General features: G+C 50.6%; 2 protein-coding genes and 1 long non-coding RNA gene across 3 annotated transcripts; 2 read left to right on the top strand and 1 right to left on the bottom strand.

The window, feature by feature from the left end:
* Positions 1-339: 339 nt before the first annotated feature.
* On the bottom strand, positions 340-6,497 carry YJU2 (YJU2 splicing factor homolog). Its single transcript, XM_076359489.1, has 8 exons — positions 6,431-6,497; positions 5,799-5,899; positions 5,328-5,472; positions 4,837-4,971; positions 4,299-4,480; positions 3,641-3,761; positions 2,509-2,674; positions 340-1,375 (listed from the first exon to the last, which is right to left on the bottom strand). Exons 1-8 carry the CDS (start codon positions 6,452-6,454, stop codon positions 1,290-1,292), a joined length of 960 nt encoding a protein of 319 aa, XP_076215604.1. The 5' UTR covers positions 6,455-6,497; the 3' UTR covers positions 340-1,289.
* A 354-nt stretch (positions 6,498-6,851) lies between these two features.
* LOC143170883 (uncharacterized) lies at positions 6,852-7,600 on the top strand. Its single transcript, XR_012997111.1, has 2 exons — positions 6,852-6,910; positions 7,369-7,600. It is a non-coding gene; the product is annotated as an uncharacterized LOC143170883 (long non-coding RNA).
* A 985-nt stretch (positions 7,601-8,585) lies between these two features.
* Positions 8,586-20,198, top strand: LOC143170882 (heterogeneous nuclear ribonucleoprotein M-like). Its single transcript, XM_076359545.1, has 3 exons — positions 8,586-8,751; positions 13,124-13,293; positions 20,057-20,198. The coding sequence occupies exons 1-3, from the start codon at positions 8,612-8,614 to the stop codon at positions 20,119-20,121; spliced, it is 375 nt and encodes a 124-aa protein (XP_076215660.1). The 5' UTR covers positions 8,586-8,611; the 3' UTR covers positions 20,122-20,198.
* The last annotated feature ends 369 nt before the right edge of the window (positions 20,199-20,567 follow it).

Here is a 20,567-nt window from a genome sequence, read left to right as displayed (position 1 = left end):
CCGGCTCTCAGAAATGCCCCACAAGCCCCCGGCCCTGCAGCCCCTGCCAGAGAGCCGTTTGTGAGGCTCTGACAGTGGGTTAATTAGCGAGAAGCTGCTCGTCAATTAAAGGTGGGTGCCTTGATAAGGAGGAAGTTAAGAGACGTCGGCGAGGGGAAGAGCCTCAGGCTGTGCCCCAATTGGGGCAGGTGGGCACCCCAGTGTGGGTCAGCCCTTCTGATGGGTGCATGGACCCGTATCGTGGGGGGTCCTTGGGGCTGCCCCCGCCAGACCCACGCGAGCAGGACACCGCTGCCCGCGTACAGGTTACTGTCTCTGGAAGATGAAGAGGCAACTGGCTCTGACACATCCAATTTATTACCGGATCGTGGCTGCCGGTGAGCCGAGCAAACCCAGTTGCTCTCCGAACGGCGGGGAGGGGTTTGTCACCAAGCTGCCGGGGATGGTTGGGACGTGGGAGGACTTGGGCAGGGGAGGGAGGCTGGCGGCAGGACAGCCCCGTCCCCGCAGCGTGGGGCTAGATGAGCCCCCTCCCCGTGTCCGTGCTGCAGAATGCGTCACCTCTAACAGCAAAACAATGGGGGGTTTGGGCTCGCCCCACAAAGGTGGGATCTGAGCCCCACGGGGGGGGTCAGGAGACACCCAGGGCCAGAGAAGTGGTGGTGGTAGTTCCTCCCGTGGCAAAAGAGGGGTGCTGAGCTCCTGCCTTCCCCCTGCTCCCTGCAGGGACGCAGAGCAGGAGGGAAGGGAAGCCCTGAGGTCCCTTTATTGCCGTGGGAGGGTCGGTGAGTCGCGTACCCAGGCCCAGGCACGACCAGCGCGGGGGTGAGGGCAGTGGGCACCACCAGAGCGGAGAAACCACACGGTCCCGGCCGGCCCCGGCGCTTCCGATCACATTATGGGTGCAGGGCTGGGACACATCGTGCTCTGGGGCTGGCTGGAAGCTGGGTTTGGGCACAGCCAGCGTGGGACAGCGTCGGGGCTTTCCACCGGCTGCAACACAGCAGCGATACCCTCCTCCTCCGAGGAAGCCATCTTCTCAACCGGCTCATCTGGGTTTGGTCTGCTGGTGGTTGTTAGCCAGGGAGGGCGGCTGGGGCCTCGTCCCTGTCGGAGGACGGACGCACACCCCGGGCCGGACAGGTGAAGACGCTGGGACTCCAGATGGCCGGGAAACCCCGCTGGGCCCGACGGCTGTGACGCCAGCTCTGCGCTGGGGCTCTGGAGAGCAGCTGCTGGGAGGGGGGGAACAGCCCGTGATCCCTGCTCTGGGCTGGCTTGGTCGCTCATCAGTCACTCGCGCTGTCCTCGCTGTCCGAATACGCCCCCAACAAGCCGAGAGAGGATGTGGTGCCCGTTGCTGTGGGAAACGAGCCTGGAAGCCGAGCAAGAGAGCAAACGCCATCAGGTAGGGCCCTCCCCATTGCCGGCAAACCCCGCCGGCTCGGTGCAACCAGCCGCGCGGAAAGCACAAGCCTGCCTCGCCGCTCCGGCTGCTCACAGCTGGAGACGAGGCACCCGGAGCCAGAGCCCGAGCGATGCCACCTCCCCCCGGCCTGAATCTCGATGAGGACAGCAAGGTTAAATCAGGCGGACAAGGAGACCCCGCACCCCCTCAGCTGGAGCCTCCCGCTTCCGCCTTGCGGCAACGGGAGGAAGCGGCAAGGTTGGCCCAAGGTCTGCAAAACCCACTTCTCCCTCCGGGAGATTTCAGCCACTGGAAAGGAAGAGAGGAGCCAGCTCTCGGCTTTGACCACGCGACCTGCCAGCTGCAAGCGCGAGGCAGCGTCGCGGGCAGAGAGCCCCGTGCCAGCTCAGAGCCGAGTCCTTGAAAGACGGGCAGCTCCTCCAGCATAATTTGGCTGAACAGACCCTGCCAGCAGCCAGGAGCAGGTGGCTGGGGAAAGCGTATCAAAAATGGGGTAACCACAAGAGCTGTCCTTCCCCAGGGATCCCCTGAGGGCAGAGGGACTTACTAAGCCAAAGGCTTAGGACCAATCGGCCCAGGATCAATCAATTCATCAGCTCCTTCTCCAAATCCTCTGCCTTCCTGGGGCAGTGAACTATGAGGTGCTGGGAAGCCCTTCTGCTCGTTTTCACCACTTCGTTAAAGCTTCCAAATTCCGACAGTTTGGCAGGTTTTATAATCAGGCCCCAAACCAAAGCAATTTTCTTGCTTTTCCATTCATATCTCGCTGTTGTGATGGTTCCCAGCATCGTATCTGCGCGCTGAGATACTGTTTTGAAGCTTCTGGCCCTGACAGGCTGTCTCCAAGGCCTTGGCTTACCGCCCAGGGCCAGGAAGGAACTTCTCCTCCATCAGGACATCTCCCGGAAAGAGGGACAACCCCCTGTTCTTACACCGTCACGGCCCCATCTGTCCCACAACAAGGACTTGACCTGAGAGCATTCAGGCTCTGAAGACAGAGCTAAACGCCACTTGGGTGCCGCCAGACTCCTCCCTGATGGCCCAGCTCAGGCCACCCCATCCCCCACGTGAGCGGTTACCGGCGTCGGTCGCGGTGCCTTGGTTCTCTGTCCCATTAGCCACGGCAGGACCCGGCTTCTGCTTCCTCACTGTGACCAGCCCGGCCAGCTGGGGCTTGGCGTTCAATTTGCCCACGCTCCGCTCCCAGCTCTCAGTCTTCAGCTTCTTACTCTGGGGCTGAGGGTCCTGCAGAGTAGAGCAGGGGCGTTAGCGTGCTCTGGCCTCGGAGGGGAGGCAGAGGGATGGGGGAGAAGGAGGAGTGGTAAAAACAGCAGCACAAGAGACGCGAGGCTAGCTGCTCGGAGCAGCCAAGGGGGATATTCTCCCCCGGCAGCGACTGGCACAAGCTAGACAAACAACAGGGATATGGATCTAAACGGCTGCAAAAACAGCCCTTGGAGACAAATGTCCCACTGCCTGTGACAGTTAAATCCAGCCTTGCTGGGATGACGAGGAGCCAGATGCATGCCACAGGGCTGCGCAACCTCTGCCGGCCGGGACCGCGTGCCTGCAGGTGGTCCGGCCACTGAACCAAACTCCCCCGGGCACGAGGATTAGTGCCGGGCCAGGGAACATCGCTCAGATTAACCCCAGCCCGGCTTAGAGACACAGCAGCTTTGATTCATCCAACCGGACAGAGGTCCCCGCAGACATGGATCGACATCGGAGAGCAGCAGTGCAGGGGCCTGTCTGCGGGGATAATCCCTCCCTTGCAAGCCGGGCGCTGAAAGCTCTTTTGTTCTGCACGTCTCCAACGCGGACAAAACAGAACCAAAGGAGAGGCTGTCCCAGGCAGCGGTTTCATTGCTGTAATTTTCAGAGTGCTGAAATCGTGCCTGAAGTACGACCAAGGCATAGCCGAGCCCGTCCTTTTCGAGCTGAAAGGGAAGCAACGTCCTGAGCCAGGACGGGGGCAGCTCCCTCCCAGCCTCTGTCAGCAGACGCGGCCTAAAATCACCAACTGATCCCTGTCTCCTTTCAGCTCAGCGCGCAGGGACACGGGCTTTCTAAGCTGCTCATGCGCGACAGGCATTAGGGCTCCAGCATCGCAGGGACAGAAGAGACAACGCGCAGCCCAGGACAGCAGAATTGGTCTGGGGGCGGGGGGGGGGAAGAGGTGCGGTGGGTGGAAGAGCCTCTGCCCCCGCTCACCTCCTGCAAGATGTCCGTAGGTTTAGTTTTCGCCACAGGCTTCGTGTGCGATTTCGCAGGCTCTTCGTCAGAGTCGGAATCTACCAGCAGCCGCCGGTTCTGGGCCTGCTCCAGCATGGCTCTGCAAGGAGAGAGGCCACGCGCAGAGGGTTAGAGCGGGCTCCCTCGCACCGCCACGCTGAGCGACGCCGGCCGTGCACCGTGCCTGCGCTGTTTGCTGTAAGGGGAGCTGGAATTCAGCAGCAGTGCAATGGGATCCACCTTCTCGGGTGCTTTTTAAGAAGTCATGTTCAAGCAGTGCCCGAAGGTTGATAGCACCGAGATCTGCAGCCTCAGCCAGGTGCAGAAACTCTCTCTTCACTCGAGGACGCTTCTCAGGGGCAGTCAGGCCCCTGCAGCAGCCCAGATCTCCCCAACAGATGGGCCAGTGATACCAAAACCCTTCCACCTCCCTCAACACTTTGCCACGGCAAACTGCCCCCAATCTCCTCACAGCCCGCTCCAGGCTACATCCCACCCACACAACTCCTGTGAACTCAGGCAGGGCCCTCTCTTTAAGCGCTCTCGGGGTGCTGAGGAAAGGGTAGGATGCAGCCCTGCCTGGCCAGGGCCAGCGTGGCCGATTTCACACGCCCGTGAATGCTTCCAGCCCACTCACTTCATCTCTTGCTCATCCTCCTCTTGCTCCTTGCGCTTCTGCTCCTCCTCGTACTCCTTGTACTGCTTCAGCATTGCCTCGAAGTCCACGTTTGCCTGGCGCTGGTTGAGCTCCTTCAGCTCCTGCAGGTTCTCCAGAACCTCCATCTCCAGCTTGGAGTCCTTGGTTCGGTTCTCCAGGACCTGGAAGACCAGAGGGAAGCCGGGCTCATGTGAGGTAGCAGAGCCTGCCAGCAATCTCCAACACCGCCTCCCCACCCAGTACGGGGCAGGAAGCACTAAGAGGATCATCATCATACTCATTTTTGGGTCTTAATAGGACAGGAAAAACTGGGGCAAGATGCAGCCCGTCACAAGTTCCAGCACAGGAGGAAACCTCCTGAGAGCAGGGAATTGTCTCCTGCCTGTCCAGAGCACAGCAATACCTCAGGAGCCTGAAGAACTAAACCAACGGCTACGAAGTCACCTGCTTTGCTGGGGGAAGCCAGCCAAGGCAGGAGAGAGGTTTGCCTTCTGCAGAGAAGGGCACATTCTCGTACCTTCATGGGGTTGTTGAGCTCTTCCTCTTCCCTCTCCTTCTGCATTCTTTTCTCCTCTTCCTCCAGGAGCTTCTCAGCTTGGAAATTGCGAGTGGCACCATGCTCCATGGTGTAGTCTGTGTTCTCAGGATCTGTCTAAGGAAGAAACAAGACAACAAAATCATTGTACTGGGGCAATTCTGCTCCAGCCATCCTGTGGCCACTTCCAGAGCCGCATGCAAACGATTCCCCATTTCATTCACATCACAGGGCAGACGATCACTCATGGCCTTTTGTTCTGCTCCAGCCGATGTGCCACAGCCCACGGATGGGCAAGACACTTCAGAACTACAAACGGCCATGAAAAGGGAAGATACACCAAACAGCACACACTCAGGCTCAGCCTTTGCTGGGACACCCCTTCCCCGTGGGGTCAGCACCCAGTCACGTCCACAGACTGCACAGCCTCCCCAGAAAGCGAGAGAGCGCGGAAAATACAGAACATGTTTCACCTTGAAAGTGATCTCTGCCAGGCACCGCGTGCACTTGATGTAGAAGCGGAAGATGGGAAGTCCCAGGTACACCTCATTCTGAACAGTCTCCTTACGGGCGTTAAACTTCTTCCCCTTATAGATGTATTCACCACATGTCTTGCATCTAGAAAAGGAGAAAGAAAAGTCCATAACGCATCAAAAAAAGGGAGCAAACAGAACAAGAGAAGTCCAAGTGATTTTCGGGCTGCGTCAGCCCAGGTTCTGAGCAATGGTTATTTTCTCCTTTGGAAATTCAGTACCTACTCTTCAAAGAACCCCAAAATCACCCACAGCATCTCTTCCCTCTCCCTCATCCCGTTTCTTCTGGTCTGTGTCACCTCTAACGGCTGCTGGCAGCAGCTCCCCTGCAGCGTATCGAGGTGAAACAATTCCTAAGCAAACTCTTCTCTTCCACAGCCGCTTCCTTCTGAGCGGCGCAGCCCCTCTTACCGCATGTTGAAGGGGGCCATGAGCCGCACCACATACTGCCGGTCCTTGGGGAGTTTGAGCTTTGGGATCTTAGCGGGATCGAAGTCCGGCGGGTAGTATTTCTGCAAAGAGAGAGAGAGACGTGTGCGTGCCAGGCGCAGAGTCACCCCGAAGAGTGTGAACCGTGGCAGGCAGGATCCCAGCTGCCGTATCAGCCTAAGGCATCAGCTCCACACAGCAGGAGCCAGCGTGCTCCTGCTAACCAGGCGTGGTCTCAAGTGCCAAACACCCCGTCCACCCCTCCCCGCCAGAGCCAGGCATTGCTGTCTGTCTGTCTGTCTGTCTGTCCCCGGCCCACCAACTCTTGCATGATTTTAGGGCCTAACCCTCTATGCCCCTGCCAGCCCCTTCCAAGCGCTGCCAGGAGCCCCAGCCTGGGGATCCCCACCCCAAGCGCCCCCCTCCCAGCCCGAGGGTCCCCTCAGGGACCTCTCTCCGCCTCAGGACACCCCCCCCCCCCCCCCAACCGACCAGGGGCTCCCTAGGACCCCCGGTCTGAGGACCAACCTCAGCGATCGGGGAACCCTCCCCAGGACCAGCCCGGCCTGGGGACCCCCCCCCCCAGCCGGGGAATCGCCCCCCCCCAAACTCACGTTCAACACCTTCCGCTCCGACATGGCTGCGACCTCCCCCAACCACCGGTGTCACCCCGCAGCTGCCCCCCGCGCCGCTCGCCACTTCCGGGAAGTAGCCCCACCCCCCCCTCCGCCGCTCATTGGTGCGACGAGCCACGGCCGGGCCGTTCCTCGTCTGTTACTGGCTGCCTCTGCCGTCCGTCAGCGAGCTGCGCCCACCGACAAGAGTCCGCCGGTGCGCCGCGGCCCGAGAAGAGGTTCCGCCGGCTCCGCCCCGGGCCCCGGGCGCTGCGAGGTCCCGGGGCGGCTCGGCTGTGAGGGGCTGGGGGGCGGCTGCGCCCCGGCTGGGGCTGGGGGAGCCTGGGGCGGTGCGGGGGCTGCGAGCAGGGGAGGGGGGCTGGAGCTCGGCTTCCTCAGAGCCAAGCGGGTTGCGGGCCCCGGGCGGGCCCTGCGCTCCAGCTACCGATGTTCATCATGTGGGCAACGGGCTCCAAAAAGGTGTGTTTTATATAAGAAATATTCCCCCAGCTGCAGTATTCCACCTTTGTCCTGTGAGGCGTTTTCTGGTCGGTCTTTGGGGTGGGAAAAAATTAAATTAATTGTCCCTAATGCAGATGTGTTGGTGCTTTCGGTGTCGCGGGTAGGTTCAGCGGGAGAGCTTTCTGGCGAGTCCTCCGCCGTGCTTCCGAGCGAAGGGAAACTCCTCCGCTTCTCTTTACTGTTTCCTGCTCATATGTGCTTTGGTGTTTCTCGCTTAAAACTCAGGATTCGGAGTCCTTCACTTCCCGTTTGTTGTTTTGAGTTTGTGGCTGACGGTTTCTTACTCGGGGGTTACGGTTTATTACCGTGTTTTGTAAAAAACGAGCCGCCAGCTGTGAGAATTTCCTGCAGGGCTCTGTTCTGGAGGTAGGGAAGAAGTACAGACGGGTGAAATTAGGGTTTTTCCTCTCAAATAGCAGCGCCGAATCCTGTCCCCGAAGGGAGAAGCAGGGGGAGGCTGGCAGCTCCTTCGTTTCTCGCCACATCACGGGCAGGAGCAGGAGCTGTCCCTTCCCTACCGGGCTGAGGGATGTTGATCTGGTAATGGCTCCTCAGGCGACACGGGGTGCGTATGGCACCGAGCCGGGTGATAGACTCCCTCCTGGGTGTTGCGTGTATGCGTTAATTAATAAACAATTGTTTCATTCATTCAACTCGTGTCCCTGTGCCTTTGCACTCAGTAAAAAGTGCCTCAACGGGCTCCCCCAGGGAAGGGGTTACCCATTGTGGGGCTCCCGGAGCGCCCCAAGGCTCCTCGGCCCGCCGGGACAGCCCCGGGGCCGTTCGCAGGGGAGGTCCTGGCTGCAGCCAGGGTCCCTCCGGACCTCCTGGATGTGAGGGCTCTGGCAGAGCGGGCTCCGGGCAGGAGGAGCGGCCTCTCCCGGCTGAGCCCCCCGGCTCCGGTGCGTGCCGCGGCCCGCCGGGAGATGCAGCTGGCCGGTTGGCCGTTTTGGCCCGCAGGGCACGCCGGGAGAGGTAGCGCTGCGGTGCGGGGCTGCCGGGATGCCACAGGGCTCTCTGCCCGTCCTGCCGGGAGGAGTCATCCCTGCCTTGGACTTCCCTTGTTCTCTCGCATCCCCTCCCCAGGCCCCCGCCGGTTCTCGGAGCCACCTTTTGCCCCCTACGCCCATCGCAATCCCGCTGGCGCTACCTCTAACTCCAGGGTCAGAGCTCTAACCCTGTCAAAGGTCCCTCGGCGGCAGCGTGCTATGTAAGCCTGATAACAGCCGTGTGTGCTGGTAAGATCCCCCGGGTTAGTTGGGGTCTTCCATGCCGGCGGGGCCCCACCGCAGCTGCAGAGTGCGCATAAGCATCGCCCTACGCTTAAACCTCACCCCCGCCGGGTCTCCACGCTGGGCCCGCCCGCAAAGCGGGCTGAACCCGACCGAGAAAGAGCCGGACTGACAGGCCCGGCGGGAGCGGAGCCCGCCCTGCCTCCTCGGGGGGGCCTGCGGGGCTCCCCCAGCCCCCGCAGCCCGGCGACGGCCCCGTCGTCCCCTCAGGCGCTCGGGCGGCGCCCGCCCAGCGCGGGAAGCGGGCCGCCGTAGTGCGCATGCGCAGCGCCGCCGGGCGCCGTTGCCGCCCGGCCCCCGTCCCGGCGTGCCTCGCGCGCAGCCAGCGGGGCGGGCTCTCCTCACACAAAGGCGCAGCGCTGGGAAAATGGCGGCGACGGCGGCGGTAGCGGCGGCCTCGGAAAGCGCCGGCGGCAAAATGGAGGAGCCGGCGGCGGCCGCGGCGACGGCGGCGGCTCCGCCACCACCTAACGGGGCAGGCAGTGCCGGGGACGCGCCGCCCAAGAGGTAGGGTGGTCGCTGTAGGGCCGCGCTACCGCCTGGGCCTGCCGCGCCGCGTGCGGCCTCCCCGCGTCGCGGGCCTAGCCTGAGCCGGGCCGAGGGGGGCGCCCCGGGGCCGCCGCCGCCGCCGCGCGGAGAGGGCGGGTAGTCGGCGGGACCGGGACCGGGGCCGCTACCGGGGCTAGGGCCGCTGTTCGGCTCCAGGCGCGTCCCGGGAACCCGGGTGGGGCTTAGCCGCTGCGGCGCGGAGACTGGTGGGCGCGGAGCCGCCCCGCGAAGGCGCGTCCGGGGGCTCCCGCGGTCCGAGGTCGGAACGGAGAAGGAGCCGGTCCCTCGTCCTGGCGCTTTGTGCACCGCGCAGGCCCCGGGGTGCGGCGGCCAGGGAGATCCTGGAGGTCTTTGCCTGTCCCGCTTAGGAAGTGTTTCTGCTGGGCCTTAATGGGCAACGTAAAGCCTTCCCTAGAGATGTAGGTGGTGCCAGCGGGATGGGTTTTGATGGTCTGAGTTAATTACTTCTTGTTCTATCAATGGCAGGTTGTAATAGTTACGCTCTTGGGCAGTGTGCTCTGTTTCGTGGTTGATGATTTACCTGTGGAGTGGGTTAGGAACACGAGAGGCGAATGCCTCGAGAGCGAGAGCTTGAAGGTGATGCCAGGCACTACGTAAGGGTTGTGTGTCTGATGTCAATAGAATGTTACAGAAATTAAAAAACAAAACAAAACCAAAAAACCTGTAGGGGTTACAATTCTAGGTCCATAAATGTGGGGACGATAAGCAGAAAACGCTTGAACTGCTTGTCACTCCCTCATTTTGGAAAACTTCGTAGTTAGCAAAGCTTTTTGTAATACCAAATCTGTGGAATAAAGAACACATTTTCTTCAGTTAATTTTTGGCCCCAGGCCTTAAATGCCGTGGAGATAAGACTCACAGAACATCGGGTTCAAAATGCTAATTAATGTTTCAGACTTGGGGTCAGATTTGTTTATCTGCTGTTCTGAGGTGTGTTACATAGTTGTGTGTCAGTCAGGCTGCCGGTTGCTGCAGGCTGTTACGCCCAGGCATGTTGCGTATCTGTAGTCTGACCCAGAGCCTGACAGATCTGAATAACAGAGGCCAGCTCGATGGTCTGTAGCTAATTGGAGATAATATGGGTACGGTGAGGAGACGGCGGTGTGTCTCAATTTGAAAAACCGCTCTCATCTGCCTCTGCTGCCTGAGTTTGTGGATTGTGGTTCACATGACCAGGAAGGTAGTCAGCTTTCCAAGTGTTGCTTTTTGGGAAAAATGTCCACATCTGTGGTGGTTTTTTTTTGTTTTTGTTTTTTCAACACAAAATAGTTAAACTGTGCTTATGGCAACCGAAAAAATACTGACATACGCAACTCTTTCTGTCTTCTTCCTGCCAGGCAGAAGTAGGCATGCCTGTTCAGGAGCGGAGGCAGTCCTGACCCTGGAGGGTGGGGATCCCAGTGCCACCATGGCACGTGATACAGTGACACGTAATACGTTAGCCAGGGCTCGGGAAGGATCTTCCCATCATCTTCTCTCCTCCTCGTGTTGGGTAGTTGGTGCGTGGAGGATGTTCATGTCTTAGATTCTGTTTACGCCTCAAAGCTCGCTCTTGGCGACTGTAGCACAGCCTGCAGCTCTAGGTAATGTGTAATCAGTAATTCGTCTTATATGAGGAGATGATTTATTCCTGGAGGTATAAGTAAAGATGTCTGCTTTGTTCTGATTTTTCCTGGCCCCCATTATATTTGGAGTCTCTCCAGAGAGCTTATCTTTTTATCTAGGTGCAATTCTATTTGTAATATCAAGCTCCATGTGGCAGAGCTAACACGTCTACAGTGATAATGCCAACATTCATGTGAACGTATTTTCAGCATCCTGGGGGGGGATCTGCCTATATTGGATTTTGATTCTTAGTGATTTCTGGTACACTTGTTGGGTCTAGGTGGCATGTTTAAGAAATCTTGCAGAGGAATGTGCATAATAGTTAATTTCTTTGGAGGAAATAAGAGCTGCCCTTTCAGTTCCTCCTTCTATACACATCACAAACAGGAGAATTTTTCTTTAGACTTGATGAAACATTTCAGTTCTGTAACCCAAGGGGAAAAAAGCGGAGTAGATGAAATATCTTCTGAAAGTAACGACTTAAGTGCATTATTTTCTGTAGATCTTGCATTAGCCTTGGTGTAAATGGATCACAGTTACGTAGAGTGGTTCCTTATTGGGATGGGCAAAGCTGCTGTGGGAATTTTATCTCGCCTGCCCTTCCAACTTAGGGATGCTCACAGGCAGGCGTGGTGTATTTTGGAGGTGATGTGGGGCTTGTTCCTTCCTGCTGTCTAGAACTCCTTTAAGAGAAGCCCTAAACGCTCGGTTGTTTTCATACTTGGTAACCACATCTTTTAAGCGATATCTGTGGACTTGTGTCTGCCTGTTCTTGTCCTTTCGGTGTGTGAAACCCATGGAGGTGGTGTCTGAAATCCTGCAAAAAAACCCCAACAACCAAACAACAAACTTGGCAGCTGAAGTAGTTTCCTTGACACTTCTTTTGACCTGGCTGGATTTTGTTACGCTGAATATGATGAGGAGTGTGTTCTAGGCTAATGCTTGTCTTTAATGGCAGGTACCGTGGCTTGTCTGAATTCTTTACAGGTGTATCAAAGCTTGAGGTGTTTTAAGCTGACTTGGGAGCCTTAAATGCAGGATTGCAAAAGACGTCTGCATCATACTGCATTACTTCGAAGCATGTTATGCAGCAGTTCAACCCAGGGCGAATGTAAATAGTTCCAGTTTGAGGAATAACCATAAAAAAACCTGGGTGTAGCTTTTAACACAAGCACTAAACTTTGTGTTATTTCTTCAGCCAAACAGAAGTTAAGGTGTTAGAAGGATTGTTCTATTTTGAATCTATTTTTGGGTTTTTAATTACTTCATTACTCAAGAGGCTTTAAAAAAGTTCAGTGAGGGAAGTCTAAAAAATTCGCTTTTTGGTGAAATATGTATTGTGCATAACTAAAGAACACTTTTTTTAATAGACCTCTCTTCCAGCATGTTACTTAGGTGCAGAACCTGTGTCTCTTTTGATGTGAAGTGATACATGGTGGCCATACTTAGAGGCAAATTCTGTTTGCGGTTATGGCTGTATCCATAAAGTGCAATATTTCTGTGTGTTTGCTTGTAACATATCCTTGTGGCTGAAAAACTGTAGGCTGCTGTGTAATAAAAATGGGGAACCCACTCAAATAGAAAACTTCGTAGGCATCTGCATACTTGTTTCTTCTTTTTCCCTGCAGGCTGTATCTGTTCAGCGATTGAAATGGTTCTAAAGGAACGGACAGTGTTGATGCAGAAGTGTGTTCACATCCGAGCCAGAATTTCTGACGTGGCTTGGACTTTGCAGGGCTACATAGGTCTTAAGTTGAGCAAAAGCTCAGTGTATGTACAGATAAGTTTTAGAAACTTTACCAGCTTTTTTTGACTAATGTGTTCTCATGAGTTCTTTCTAAAGATGTATTTCTGCATCGTCTCAACCAGCACAAGGTGAACAAGGAGATTAATTGGATTAGTTAAGGAAATCATGTCAGGCTGAGGCTGAAGTATTTTGTTCTCCTGTTTTGTTTTTTTTTTTTAAAATGCTGTTATTCAGTGGCATTTGTGTCCTGTTAAGACCGGATGGTCATCTAGGTTGGTTGAGAAACAGTCTTCACTTCTAATTTTTTAATTTTTGACTTGTTAGAGCTCGTATTCTGAAATAGTTAAAAGAACTATTGCATATGTTTGTTGGAATGCACAGAGGCTTTGAATTTGTGTCGTCCAAAAACTGTATTAATTGGAGGAGGAAAAAAAGTGTTGTGAGGTAAGAGTCATTGACCTGAGCATTCAGTTAGATACAGGATTATTTTGTTAAAATTCTTCTAGCGTAAGACTACAAATATGGTGGGTTGATGTATTATTTGACTTAAAGGTGTTTAAGTAGTATAGTGTGCTAAGGAGAAAATAAATAGGGTGGACGTCTGGTCTGGAGCATCATGAGGAGACGGAGTGAGGCTTGGTCGGTTTTAAAGAGATTCAGCTTATGAAATCAAAAACTTTGGTTACATTGGATAAATGTGGGAGAAAATAGTGGGTCTTCATGACGTAAGTTGTCTGCTGTTAGGAAATCTTTGTTACAATACACTATGTAGCACTGGTACCGTGGGTACCAGCTTCGGTTGAAAGGTGTACAGTTTTGCAAATAATGTGTATGGATGAAACTTTGCAAGTTTTGATTTAGCTTTAAGAATGTAACAAGTTATGTTCCAAGAGGTGGTATGACATTGATCAAATGCCAGAGTAGTTAATGTGTGTGATTATCTTTCTTTGCTTGCAGTGAAGGTGAACGACCAAGCCAAAATGAAAAAAGAAAAGAGAAAAGTGTCAAAAGAGGAGGAAATCGCTTTGAGCCATATGCTAATCCTGCTAAAAGATACCGAGCTTTTATTACAAATATTCCATTTGATGTGAAGTGGCAGTCTCTGAAAGACCTGGTCAAAGAGAAAGGTAATGTACAACTCAGGTGGCCAAGTGATGTCTGTCATCTTACTTGTGGCTGACTTTGTTTGTAAACTTAAGAGTTGAAGTTCTGGGTGGACTTAGTGATGAGAGTTTTGTAAAAGGTCTTCTTGAAGCCTTTTTGGGTGTTGCACAACATCTGCTCCCTGGCAGCCTTCCAGATGGATAGTTCCTTTATAGGCATGTTGGCATATAGCTAATAGGGCTTCATCGGAGGTTTAAACGAGTATTTTCCTTAGGGGGGAAAAAATGAGGCTTTTATCAGACTTTAGCCTTGACATGCAACAAAACTTTCTGAAGCATTTTAATGTCTTTTGGGTAATCAAGGTAGTTATTTACTGCTGATTTGGTGTGTGTATATATAGCTGTGTCCCCAAACTTGGTAGTGATTTGTGCTTAGATAAAGATCCATGCTGCCATTTGATAGCAGTAAAATGTATTTAAGGGTGACCTGCAAAAAAGAAAAATGAGGTTTGTGCTTTGGCATGGGCTGCAACGCAGTTAGGGCTTTGGAAATCATGTTCATGGTGTTTCCCCCTTCCCCACTTCTATTTAACTGTCCCATGTGAATGGGAGCCGCCTTAGTTTGTTGACCGTAGCATCTTCATCTCTTGAAGAAGATGAAGAAATTGAGCTGACTACTCTCAGGTGGTGACAAGTCTAAATGTAGTGTTATTTCTTTAAGCTGATGCCCAACTTACTAGTTTTCAAGTCACCTTGGAAATGCAGCGGAGTGGCAAGAAAATATCATGGCTTCTCCATCATTAAAATGTCTCAAAACAAGTTAAGAGTAACTAATACAACCGTTCCTCTTGTGGGTCACTTCTAAAATACATAGCATGAGTCATAAACGTCTCGCAAAATAGTGATCAGTGTTCACTTGTGTTTGAACTAGGTAAGGAATGCTAGTTAATGTCTTCACAAGGTGTGGCCTAATGAATGGGAAAACAAATTTCCAAAGGGTTTTAAAATGTTTGTCTTTGGAGGCAAAATGGAACTGAGTCTGCGTAACGAACTTCAGGACTATAAGCCTTGGGAAACTTCCATAATTAGAGGCTGTGAAACGTTGATGCTTGAGATTCAGCAATGGTTTTCTGTAATATGAAGAATTACAGCCTTAAAGACTGCTTTAACAGGCCCTAATTATGAATGGTCCCTTGCCTTAAACCATGCTTTCACTTTGCTACACAAGATACATTGGTTAACAGGCGCATCTGTATGTGTAGATGTCTAACTTTAAGTGCTATGTTGAATTCCGTTCCAAGTGTCTTGTGGTTTCTCTCCAGTTCACGTGGATGGAAAAGTCCGGTGTGAGATTGTTTCCTGCCTTGCTGTTCAGCTACTCATTCCAGCAGATACTCCTAGGGGAACATTGAAACCTCTTCATTCTGTCTGCAGGGCTTGTTATGCTAAACACTGAGAAGCATTGTTCTTGGTTTTTGGGACTGCTTGTTAAAATACAACAGTTTAGATTTGCTGTGTCGTAGCGATTCATTCTAATTAGTCACTGACTTCTACCAAATTGGTGCTCTTGTGCTGTGCTTGAACTTGCTCAATCGGTACTTCTTGATACAAGGCATAGTAGTTCCAAGAACCAGGAATGTGACCGTGGAAAAATCTAAACGTGAGAATTCTTGGTTTGTAAGTGTAAGAATTACAGGCCAAACGTTCAAGGTTTTGGGAGCACGTGAAACGGATCTGTACACAAAGGGTAAACATAGGCGTTTCATGACTGCTCCAGCGCTTGGCAGTCGTGAAGACTTAAGCTGTTAGCAGCAATGGCATAGCAGGTTGCTGAACGTAGCAGGAGTTCACCTCAATCGGCTGTTTTGCGTCAGTAAGTATGGTTTAGGAGACATGAGCTTTGAGGTCTGCTCATATTTCTGCAACCTGGTTTTTTCAGATGCGTACATCTGAAGTCTTCTAAAGGTGACATCTCTCTCAAGAGTAATGCCTTGGTTCAGTCATTTCAGTGTATTTGTTGGTGAAACTCAATTACAGGTATGCAGTATGACATACTTATTAATGAAATAAAAAAAATGTTCTTGTTTGAAACTCCTTTGTATTGGCTGACAAACACAAGGTTCTACTAAACTGACGTAATCAGCATTGATAACTGGCAATTGGTGAATGGCTTCAGGAGAAGAATGAGGCAGCAGTTCTTCAGCATGTAAGTGGAGTCTAAATGCAAACATGATTGAATGCTAAATAGCTGTCTTAATCTGTCCCCCAACAAATGGCTCTGTCTTAGGGAGAAAAATGGTAATGCTTCATGGCAGCTGGCATAAGCGAGGTGATACCATATGATAAAAAAGAACTTGTATTTGAATTTGAGATATTTATTGGTTCCTTTAGGAAATACAGAATTTTGTATTTTAAACCTTTTTCCTGACCAGAGCAGCAAGATGGCGTGCCATACAAGGAGAAAGATTAGCCATAAAATGAGGCAATAATTACGTTCTGCTCTGTTGCAAAGCCTGGAGCAGTTGCAGTCAAGGCCACGCTCACGTCACACTCAAAGATTCCAGGACACCCCAGAGACTGTTTGTATTGGCATGGTTGTACCCACGTTTACGTAAGGCAGAGCTGTAGTATGGAGCGGGCACGCTTACCTCTTCAGATCAAAACCTGGATGTGTGAACAGATGTGAGGAAAAGAAGCAACAAAGCTTTCCCAGCTTCAGCTTCCTGTGAAGAAGAGCAGCTGCTAAACTTCATGTGCTGCCTTCTTTTCTTGCTTCATCTCCAGAAACTTTTGGAACCTTTGTGGCCTCCTAAAGATGTAACTCATGCCCTTTTGCTATTGTACTTGGTCCCAGATGTTAGTTGAGCACTTCTGTTACTTCGGTACTAACAGCTGTTGCTCCAGTACCTGAAGACAGCTGTTACTGGAGTGTCCCCTGGATTTCAGTGCCCAAGATTCTGTCGCAGTGTGCTTGCAGACTGAAGTTTTAGGTGGGCAAAGAGGAAAGGATGAATAAGCAGTGTGGAAGTGCTGTTGCACATCTGACTTGTTCCCCCTTACTTTCAGTAGATGCGCTAATGAGTTGCTCTATTTTCATTGGCCTTAATGATCTTTTCAAGGAGGCACTGTCCTTCATCAGTGGCTGCAACGAGCTCTTTCACTCCCTCTTTCCTGCTTGGGCTCTTAAAGAGCCAAAATTACCCATGGTTTTTTCCGAGTTCTCATGCAAAAGTGAGATTTCCCTTCCCCTACTGTAAAAGAATAGCTTGCGAACTCTCCTCTGTCTCTACTTTGGGAAGAATGTTTTTCTTCTCTCCTTTTAACTAAAGCTTTGTACATGTATAAAGTGCGTTTATCTTCTCTATCCCCAGCCCGAGCCCCCCGGTTGCCTGTCATGAGCTTTAAACACTGTAAACGAAGGAGGAGCTGTGACAAATTCTGAATTGCCTCATGTTGAAAATATTAGGCTTTTGATGGCAGGGTCCTCTTGAATCAGTCACATTGCTTGTAGTTCTTTACTTCTGAAGATGATGGGACATCCATATAGGTTTTGGTAATGTCTTGAGAGGCTTCCTTATCTAGTGTTTACTTTTAACCCTGTAGGCCAAAGAAATGACCATGATATGAAGCATTTACACCTTTTTCAGTTTCTGCGCTTCTCCTCTTGCTGAGACTTGCCTCTCTGTACCTTTCACAGCTTCTTGGTTTGTCGCTAACTATTAAAATCATATTGCCCAACTTTAGAATCTTCAAAGTTGACATCTACGTCTGAGCTTGTTATCCTCGTTACTTCCCAGATGTGTCTTTAGGGCTAGGTGAATCCATCGGAGCCATGCCTCAGGTCACCATATGGACGTACTTATCTGAGCTTCCTGAACAGTCACTGGAGAATACCTGAATGCTGACAGACCAACCTGGCTTGAACATCTTAAGTTTCCATGCAGATAAACTTCTTTGGAAAGTGGATATAAAGTTGGAGGGGGAAAAACCTAATGGCTGTAATGATAAGTAACACTGGAGATGCCTTTGGTTTGTATTTCTAGTTATTGCAATGATTTCTGCTTCAGTCTCGTTTTAGGAAACGCTGAGTTTCCAAACTTTCTCAAATGTGAGGTTAAAAAAAAAAAAAATCAGTCTAAGTTAAGTCTTAAAGACACTATGGGGAACATGTTCCTTAATTATACTTGAATTGACTTAGAGCTAGTACTTTCTGCAAGTTTTATCTCCCTTTGGAGGCTGGTCCGGTAATAAACTTGAGTTCCTTAAGTGGCAGTCTCTTGTGCTTAAATGAAATTTCTTCACTTGTGGATATAGGATATGTTTCCTGAGATAAGCCAACTGTTCTCTAGCAGAAAGAAAATCTGCCGGGATCACTATGCGTTTCTTTTACCCTCTGAAGCAGGTTTAGTACACGGATATCTGCTGTTGGTACTTTTCCATGGCTTAATTGCCTATGCACTATCGTAGGCTACCCTTGTCTGCTGTTCTGCTTTATCCCCAATGCCTGATGTTCTGATGTACTGTGGTTTGGGATCTAGAAAAAAAGCCAAATAAAATGTGACCCAGCATAGGTTGTTTAAAAAAAAAAAGTTTCCTTTGCCAGCCTCAAACAGTAGTCTCCTGGAAGAAGTGTCATGTTGAATCGTTTTACATGTTTTTCAAGTGGAAAAAATGCATTTTTATTGCAGTTGTTCTGTACTCTGGACTTGGTGTCTTGGATACTGAGCTGTTACACTATTTGTGTTGTTCCCCTCCCCCCCTGCTTTTTTTTAATTTGGCTATTCAGGAAGTTCAGATGTCCTTTGAAGGAAAACAGCTACTTCAAGATGTATATTTAGTTTTTAATATAGGTGTCTATAAGGCTTGAATGTGAAGCACTGAGCAAAATTGGCACATACCAGATTTTCCAAGTGACAAACAATTGCTGCTGTGATAGACTCCTGGAAATCTTGTGGTTCAGAGGTCAGAGATTCGTTAAAAGAGTAAATGTTAAATCGTATTTAATATGTTAGTTCAAGCTTGGCAAACTTCTTTGGAAGTGTTTGTGTGGATCTGAAGTAAGAATTGTAGCTGAACTCGATTAGCGGTTGGGAGAGGAGAGCCCTCAATCCAGGGGCTCAGTAGTGTTCTTAGGAGCAAAGTCACAGACTTCTAACCTGTGACTTCTGGCCTCTGTGAAACGGAGTGGTTTTGTATTGTAGGTAATCTGGGAATTTGTTGTCTTACTACATAAATTGTTGAATCACATTTGCATTTTTGATCAAAGTTTGGTTGGACTCTGGCTGCTGCTGTTGAGATGGATGGCTTCAGAATGTCTTGGTAATGCTGAACATTTGGACTCGGTGCACGGCCGCCATGTACCGCCAAGGACTAGTCCAGGAGGGCTGTTTACAGTGCAGTCCCTTTCGCTACACAGACTGTGGAAACAATTCCATGTATACTACATGATCTCATACTGTTCAGATTATAGGATGGAATTAATTTTGTTAGGCTTTATTTCAAGAAGTATTGTTTAGATAGTGAAGCTATGGATAGTAATCGAACACTCCGATCTGCCCTGTCCCTTTCAAAGGGACTTGCTTGTTAGCCTCTACCAGTCTCAAACGCTATCCTCGTAAGAACATGGATGGATCAGAATTTGTTTATTCTGTCTAGCTAACTGTTCTTTGGCTGGAATGCTGATATTGCTAAATTATTTTTTTAAAATAAGAAATAGAGATTAAAAAAAAAAGTAGTGATTTCATTAAGCATTCCTTTTCTTCCAGCTTTGAGACAGACCTTTCAGGCTGTTCATTTTGCGTAATGACACTAGGTGTCCTATAAATGACTGGTCCTGTGGGAGGTCGGGCTGAACACCTCTTCCTCTCTCTGTCTCTTGCTAAGAGGTAGACTCTTGAACGAGAGACTCCAGTTCCTTGCTCAAAGTATGCTATCAGTATTCGGACTGGGTTGTGGTATCCCACGAAGACTGCATTCCACCTTTCAGATAACGCGACTTGGAGTCCTCCTGTCTTAAACTTAAACTAGGACTACTAAACCAGACAGAAAAAGTAAAAGATGTCTTCTTCGATGATTCTTCTGTATGCCAGTCACTTCAAAGGCAGCAGCCATTTCGGTAGTTGTATTCTGGAGGTACACGATATGGTCATGTGGTCATAAAAAGGCAATCCTAATCTTGTGAGGAAAGGTGCAGATGTAGTTTTCCAGTGCGTTTTGCCTGTTGCTGTAGACGGTTTTGTCTTGAGAGCAAACATAGCAGACTGTTTAATACCACTTATTGAAGCTAAAAAATGGACTTTATTTTATTGTGGCTTAACAAAAGGCTAAAAACCTGCTGAAATAAATAGGAGGCAGTGATCTCTTAGTTCAGTCTGACTCCCTCTTTGGAAGTCTGCGTTTAAATCCAGAGAAAAGCAAATAACTGCTCACGTTCTGGACTATGGAGACAAGATTGCATACTATGTAAAGTGAAGGAAGCTTGTTCTTGCAGACTTTCCCATGGATTTGGATTGCCTCAAGTAATGAGTGGGTACTAAAGATCAAGGAAACTGATATTGTGGAAATAGCTGGCTTTTGAAGTGGAGGAAAATCAAGAACATGTTTAACTGTTTTAAGGCTTTACTGCATACCTGTAATTGTCCAGTTTTGTGGTCTAGAGAACATGGAGTGTTTCTGGGCTTTCTTATAAGGCAGAGGCTCCATACACGGTTGTTGATTGTTCTAAATTCCCATTGTTTTCTTGGCTTTTCTCCCTTGGTATATGTGTCGTCTGGAATCTGATTTGTAGTTGGTGAGGTAACATACGTGGAGCTCTTAATGGACGCTGAAGGAAAGTCAAGGGTAAGTGTTTGAGAGATTTATTCTGTGGATTTTCTACATGACAAATGTAACTGTATGGTGGCGTGGAACGAAACGAAGTCAGGAAGGTAGAGAGTGTGTATGCTTAGTGGCTATAACATAGGATTGCTTACAGCTTCTCTTGGGGTGGGGAGGAGGTGGGACGGGGCCTCGTAAACAGTGTTAGGGTGGTCTTCCACTGTGTTCAGTTGGCGTTGGCTGTTTGAATGACCCATGGACCCTAGCAGTATGTATAGTGGTACGGAATATTAAAGTAATACTTGTGTTTTTGGAAAACGTCACTGTAGTGGTTTGCTGAATTTGTAAGGCCAGTGTGCAAAAGCAGGTTCTGTAAACTACACTTCCTGTGCCAGTAAACAGAATTCAATTCCTAAATGTAAATGTATATTGCCTTCATAGGTACTTAAGTCCTTTAGTCCAGCGACAGTATCTTACAAGGA

The sequence above is a fragment of the Aptenodytes patagonicus genome, chromosome 25 (genome assembly GCF_965638725.1).
Source record: "Aptenodytes patagonicus chromosome 25, bAptPat1.pri.cur, whole genome shotgun sequence".
Classification (NCBI taxonomy): Eukaryota; Metazoa; Chordata; class Aves; order Sphenisciformes; family Spheniscidae; genus Aptenodytes; species Aptenodytes patagonicus.
This window is presented reverse-complemented; position numbering and strand designations above follow the sequence as displayed.